Consider the following 7480-nt stretch of genomic DNA (forward strand, 5'->3'; position numbering starts at 1 on the left):
TTAAAAAAATAAATTAATAAGGGCACAATAGTCTGTTTAGGTAAGACATTGACTAAACGTGCAACAAAAATAAACAGTAGGGACCATCCAAGTTAATAAAATAAATTAAGGAACAAAAGCACAAATACCCCCAACCCATAGGGACCATTCATGTAATTTACTCTTACTTTTGGTTTTGTTCATATTTAGGTAACTATTTTTTTTGTATACGTCTAAGTAACGAACTTGATGAAAGTGTTCACATATAACCATTAGGTTATATTATGACATGTTATAGCTGGATATAACCTACTACAACTGATCATAATGTTCATATGTAAACACATGTGTAAAAAAAAATAGCTACCGGTAGAGTGCACAATCCGAAAAATTAAGAGTAAATTACACGGATGGTCCCTATGGTTTAGGGTAATTTGCGTGTTTGGTCTCTAATTTATTTTTTTAACTCCGAAGGTTCCTAATCTTTGTTTTTGTTACGCATTTGGCCCCTTTCTTACCTAAAAAGATTATTTTCCCCTTCAATTTTTTAAATTTATTTAAATAAACACACCTCAATCTCACCCCTTCACCTTACCTTACATACTCTACAATTTTTCTTATTTAAATAATAGTATTTTTAGGTAAGATAGGGACCAAACGTGTAACAAAAACAAACAGTAGTGACCAAGCGCGTAACAAAAACAAACAGTAGGGACCTTACGAGTTAAAAAAATAAGTTAGGAACCAAACGTGCAAATTACCCCAAAGCATAGGGACCATTCGTGTAATTTACTCAAAAATTAATTACGGTTAAGTCCTGTTCCCTTATAATATTTGGGAAGCGCAAAAGAATTGAGGATCCAGGCTCCTGTAAGTGTAACTTTCCCGATTCCTTTCACTATTTCACATCAACCTTATTTTGATACTCTTCTCCGAATCTGCAGCCCTCGTTTCACTATACACTGAAGGGACTCCCCTCAAATTCCTTCGTTTTGCACGTTCGGACACCCATCAATGGCGATCATAACAGAGGAACAAGACTCATCAAACTCTTCTGCAAAAAGACCGACCAAAAAACCCAGGCTGAAACCACCTTCTACCGCACCCATATCATCAAATCCAAACCCTTTCACTTTCTGGTTCTACTTAACCATCTCAGTCTCTCTTGTAACAGTTATTTTCGTCACAATTTCCTCTCTTTCCACCCAACAAGACCCGAAAGCATGGTTCCTTACACTACCCACAAATCTCAGACACCATTACTCTAATGGCAGAGTTATAAAAGTCCAAGCGACTCCTCACAGTGATTCAATTGAAGTCTTCACTGTCCGAGATGGCCCAATAGATTCGTCACATAATGTGCTAATTGTACATGGGTTAGGTTGTAGTTCATACATTTTCAGTAACGTTGTAAAGTCCCTAGGCAAAAAGGGCGTCCATGCTGTAGCCCTAGATCTCCCTGGTTCTGGGTTTTCCGATAAGTTCGTAACGGTGGTAGAACATAAGCCGATGGGGGGTTTCGGGAGGCTCGTTGAGATGTACAATGAGATCAAAGAAAAAGGCGTCTTTTGGGGTTTTGATCAATTAGTCGAGCAAGGGTATGTGAACTACGATCACGAAGAAAATGAGATCCGTATGTCGAAAGTAGAACATCTGAATGCGATTGAATTAGGTCCTGAAGAGATGGGTAGAGTTTTGCGACAAGTAATCGACACAATGGGTTTGAAACCAGTTGATTTAGTTCTTCACGATTCAGCATTCGGATTAGGAGCAAATTGGGTGGCTAAAAATCTAGGGTTTGTAAGCAGTGTAACCCTTCTTGATAGCACATCAAATCAAACTGCTTTTCCTTTATGGGTTTTGAAATGGCCAGTTGTTAGAGAGGTTGTTTTGGGTTTTGGTTTCGTTTTTCAGAAGGTTATTCAGACCTGTTGTTTGAAATCAGGTGGTGGGTCTGATTCAGAGAGCCATAGACTTCTTTTGAAGGGTAGAAATGGAAGAAAATCGGTTGTTGGAATGGGGAAGAAGATGAATTCTAGTTTTGAAATTGCAGAATGGGGTGAAGTTGAAGGTGTGAAAGATTTACCAATGCAAGTCCTTTGGTCGGAAGAGTGGGCGGAACAGGGGCGGCAAGTCGCCGGAGTTCTTTCTCAGGCGACTTTTGTCACACATTCTGGTGGTCGCTGGCCACAGGTGAGGATACCACAGTTTTCCTTTCAATTTTTTTTAACTTTTCAATAGAATTAAGAATCCAAACGCAATTTCTCATATCTGCTGTTTAAGTGAATATCTGGTAAAACGCGACAATCTTTATAATCAAATTAGTGTTTTTGATTACATTTTTAGTGTTGTACACTGCTAAAATGGTATGATCTTTCACTATTTATTTCTTTAGCCACTAAACTGTTATATTTTTTATATTGATTTCGCCACTCAACTATTATTTTTCATCAATCTAGCCATTGAACTATTAATACAATAATCATAAGAAAAACAATAGTTTCAATGGAATTTAAGTTGAGAATACTATCTTTTATATGTAACTATGACATCAAGTAAATTATTCTAGTATCTCTTTTTTCGCCCCCCCCCCCCCCCCCCCCCCCCAAAAAAAAAAAAAAAACTAATCCTCCACATGGGTCCCACAAACTTTAAAAACTCTAGCTATTGCAGACATGATGCTAACATTAGTGGATATCATCATGAGAATACACTAGAGGTTGAGTTAATCATGATTTTCAAATGTCTATTGTCTTTTTATAAAACAACGTTTTACTTTTGTTGTACCAATTTATGCAACTGACATGTTAATATGTTATCAATAAAATGTTGCATCTCTTGGACATGTTACTGCATATTTCATTTTGTTGCATAAATTGATAAAAATGTAATGGAAACAGAATCTTTGTTCCTAAAATAAAATTCTAACTTTGACAATACTTGATGAGAGTGCAGGAGGATACTGCTGAACAACTGGCTGAAAGCATTCATGAATTTGTATCCAAAATACCAAAGCCCATCAAAGTCGCTGAGAAAAAAGAGCCAATTCCAGAACATATTCAAGAAATACTTGATGAAGCAATATCCAATGTTCACCATGGGTTCAGTAGCCATGACCATGATTATGATCATGATCATGGTCATGGTCATGGTCATGATCATGGATATCCAAGTGGTTATGGGCTTGGTCATGAATAGAGTTAAGATTTTGAATAGTTTGTCATTGGTATGAGTGTTTATTTGGTTTTGGTGATTGTTGTATAAGAATTAATAGCATTTAGTTGTAAGTGTAGTGTGTATGGATTTGAAATCTTGTAAGAATGTTGTTGCCATTTTTTTTCTATTGGCACTTTGAATGGTTAGCAATTGTCCAAAATGTCCCTGAAATTATATGTGGATTTAAAAAAAAAAATTGCAACATATTTTTATTATTGTTCATCAACTTAAGTTATTCTTTGGTAATACTTTTTGTACATGAGATGTCTTTACTTACCCGCCTAAGTTTTAACTATTGTTAGTCAATGACCCTTATGACACTTACTACACATGCATATTTTTGGGACACATACAACATCTATTATTTACATGTCGACAAAATATCACCATATAATTATTACATTTTAGTAGATTGTGTTTAAACAATAGTTGTTTATTTGCTTCTTATCTTCTCTATTATTACAGATGATAAAGCTTGATAATTGTATCTAATAATTTTTTATTGTATGATTGTCTTTAGATTACATTGCTTACGGTTGCTTGAATGTTGTTTATTCATCTATTGTGGGCCGTATTTTCTCTTTAAAAATAATTTCAAAAAGAAATACACGTATAATAAAATTATTTAAAAAAAAAATTAATAAATGTATAATCGTTTTTTTAAATGAGACTGAACAAACACAACATACAATAATCAAGAAAAACAGATTAAGGATCAAATATGCAATTTACCCAAACGAAAGGACCATTGTGCAATTTACGTTGATCTAGTCAATTAAGTGAAGTCTTAATAGGGGTGAGCAAAAAACGAACCGCAAACCAAAAAAACCGAAAAAACCACATAAACCGAAACCAAAAAATCGAAACCGAAATGAAAACCGATGGTGCGGTTCTTAGTTTTGCAAAAACAGAATATACTCGGTGTGGTGCGGTTTTTAGTCTCGTAAAAACCGCAAAAAACCGAAACGCACAGCATATATATATATATATATATATATATATATATATATATATATATATATATATATATATATATATATATATATATTAAGTGTTAATATTTGTACGAATCAAGAACTTATGACAATTAAAATTTCTATAAATATAAATATCTATCTTACCTATCGGAGGATAATTGTATATTTTTAAGCATACATTCAGTGGTATTCACAATAACAAATAATGTTTATGATATTTTTTAACATTTAAATATGAATAGTACTAGTGATATAGTATCATTTTTATGAATACATTTAATGATATTATCGTATGTACTTATGAAACAAATATTATATTAAATTCGTATTATATTGAAGCATTAGAAACATGTTGGATAAGTGGTTATGTAATTTGATTTCAAACCAAGAGGTGGTGGTATTGGTTTATCTCCAATAAATGAATAACACTCATCATCTGAGTCAAAGTAACTCGTTGAGTTACTTGAGTTTTAGTAAAAATGCAAAATGAAAACAAAAAAAAACTAGCAAAAACCCACAAAGAAAACTGAACCGCAAAAAACCGCAATAAAAACTGCGAAAACCGAACTGCATAAAAACCGAACAATGCGGTTTCTAAATTTCAAAAAACCAAAGTTGCGGTTTTCGGTTCGGTTTTAGCCAAAAACCGTACCGAACCGCACCATGCTCACTCCTAAGTCTCAACATCTCTGTACTTGGCTGATGCAAATCGACGTCGTTTCCTCTCATCCCTAAATCCTAAGTCGTTGTTCATCCATCGTTAACTGAAGAAGGGCGCCTTCATCTCCTTCCTAGAGGCTAGAGTCGCCAGTGACGTTCATCTTCTTACCGATTTTACGAATTCAGGGCAAGGAGCAAGACAGGTAACAGTAACTTCACTTGCTTATTCACATTCATATTGACCCTTATGTAAAATTTTTGCACCATAAATCATACAAATAAGATGATCTGTCTATTATGCATAATAATGAGTTCCTCGTGTCATGTATAGGGCTGAATTCACAGATTTTTAGCCACCCTTGTATATTGGGCATAATTTTCAGAAATTGCAACAAGTTGCTTTGGTTTGGTTATAAATTTGTCATAAAGGCACTTCATAAAAATTGGTTCTTCGGTTCCAATGATCATGTAAGGGGGTGTTTGGATTAGATTTTTAGCTTATTGCTTATAGCTTATTTGTAGTGGGAATAAGCAATAAGCAATAAGAATAGGGAGGGATGCTTATTAAAATTAGCTTATTTAGCCTAATAAGCTGGATTTTATCCAAACATCTAAATTAGTTTATTGTGGGAATAAGCAATAATCACCTTTTTTTTCCTATCCAAACACCCCCTAAGTCTCTAATTTGTTGGCTTAATTCAGATTATTGAACAAAAAGAGTCAAAGGCGTATTTTCGGAACCCTTCCTATTAGACTATGACTTTTTCTGTTTAGTATAGGTATTGCAATGAGGCACAAAATAGTTGATACATGAAAGGAATTTATCAATTTCTTTTAAAAAATGATGCTGAGAAAGATTACTGGAAGAATACAAATACAATAAAAAAGATTTAAACTTTTAGGCAACAAACAACTGCGCATTGAAGCAAACAATAATGGAGAAGGAGAAAAAAAGATGGATGGATCTTTAACTCACCATGACTCTTATCGAGACCTTGATAAGCTTGATTTCATGTCCAAGATTCTTTTCACCACTCCCCCTAAACATAAGAAATTTGGGTATCATTTTTCTCTTTTATTCCCACATTTTTATATGAAGCTCATCTTATTCACTTTATAAAAAATATATCTTTCTATTTATAATTATATTTGGGTTTCATTAAGCTTTTGTTAGGTTAAAGGTTGTGTTTGGCTCATTATACCTAGCTTATTTTTCAAGTTTTGTCAAGACAAAATGTAGCTGATAAGATAAGCTAGCTTTTTAAAAAGTTACTTACACTAGCTTTTTAGGAGTTTTTTTTTTTTTTAAAAAAAAAGAGTAAATTACTGAAATCGTCCCTGTGGTTTGTTCAAAATTACACGTTTGGTCCATAACATTTTTTTTGCACTCGGATTGTCCCTGTGGTTTGATTTTGTTGCGTTTTTCGTTCCTGTGGTTTGATTTTGTTGCATTTTTCGTCATTTACATACATGAAGTTAGGGGAGTTGACGCAGTAAGTCAACTCCCCTTGTTTTCTTTTGACCAAATATTTATTTTTTTCTAATTAATATTATGAATATGAGTTGCAGGAATTAGAGAAGAGACAAATTGAAGAGGCGGAGAAGATGAAGGAAAAAGAAGGGGAAGTATTCAACTCTAATCCACAGTTAATGGAGGTGAAAGATAGACTCGATAGCTTGGAAAAAACTGTTGAGGAAATCAAATTCCAACCACGTGTAAAAGTTCAAAAGAAAATTGCGGTTTCAATAAATGAGAAAAAAGAAACAAATGATAAGTAGAGGCTAATTAAATTTCTCTGATTTTGGGTTTTGTTTTGAGTGTTATGTTATGGAGTAGAGTTTTAGTTACTATTGTAAATTTTTATGCACCCAGTGCCGGCCCAAGCCCAGGGCGAGCTGGGCCACGGCCCAGGGCAACCTAATTAGTGCCATCAATACATCAACACATCAACACAACACAGACGCATATCGCCTCTTCAGTTCATCTTCGTCTCTTCGATCTAAAGCACACGTGACACGCCAATTCGCCAAAGATGAAGAACACGAGGCGTCGAGGGCGTCAAATGGAGAGAATCAGAGGACCGTTACAGTTTACACCCTTGGCTATATCGATCGACGATTCGAAGATCGCCCACAAGTCATCGCGCTCCACCTCTCTCGCTCTCGTCTACAGTCGAAACTCGAAAGTCCACCTGAAGACCGAAGTCCTTTCTCTCGTTACAGTTTACACCCTTCAGCTTTCAGCCTTTCTCTCGCCCTTTCTCTGGTTAGCTTCTTGCCTTCTCCTATGTTCTTTCTTTCTGAATCGATCTCTAGTCCTCTACTATTCTAAAGTTGTAATAGTTTATCTATTGCAGCAAATCTATTGTGTTAAAGTGAAGATTCAAAGGTGCCAAATTGGGATTCATTGAATTTGTCCTCCTGAAGTCCCAATCCTGTAATCCAGTAAGTTTTATCTATTATTTCAAGGTTCTTGCATAACCTACTTAAAATTTCGAAAATCTTATAGTGATTACAGGTTAAAATTTGTGAAATTTCAGTTTTCTTATATAGGTTACTGCCCAGGGAAGGGAATTTTCGATCAAGTTGAAGTTGCAGACTTGCAGTCTTGTTCATTGTGAACTACACTAAGCAGTCTAGGTAATTCT

General features: G+C 34.7%; 1 protein-coding gene across 1 annotated transcript; it reads left to right on the plus strand.

The window, feature by feature from the left end:
• Window positions 1-827: 827 nt before the first annotated feature.
• AXR4 (alpha/beta-Hydrolases superfamily protein) lies at window positions 828-3366 on the plus strand. The gene is made up of 2 exons (XM_078975314.1): window positions 828-2172; window positions 2935-3366. Exons 1-2 carry the CDS (start codon window positions 994-996, stop codon window positions 3175-3177), a joined length of 1422 nt encoding a protein of 473 aa, XP_078831440.1. The 5' UTR covers window positions 828-993; the 3' UTR covers window positions 3178-3366.
• The last annotated feature ends 4114 nt before the right edge of the window (window positions 3367-7480 follow it).

This window comes from Lactuca saligna, chromosome 9 (assembly GCF_052625555.1).
Source record: "Lactuca saligna cultivar CGN05327 chromosome 9, ASM5262555v1, whole genome shotgun sequence".
NCBI lineage: Eukaryota > Viridiplantae > Streptophyta > Magnoliopsida > Asterales > Asteraceae > Lactuca > Lactuca saligna.

Bases quoted from the DNA above. Each gene is read 5' to 3' on its own strand.
- AXR4 (XM_078975314.1), top strand. From the start codon at position 994: ATGGCGATCATAACAGAGGAACAAGACTCATCAAACTCTTCTGCAAAA. The intron at 2,173-2,934 runs GTGAGGATACCA...ATGAGAGTGCAG, and splicing joins CTGGTGGTCGCTGGCCACAG to GAGGATACTGCTGAACAACT.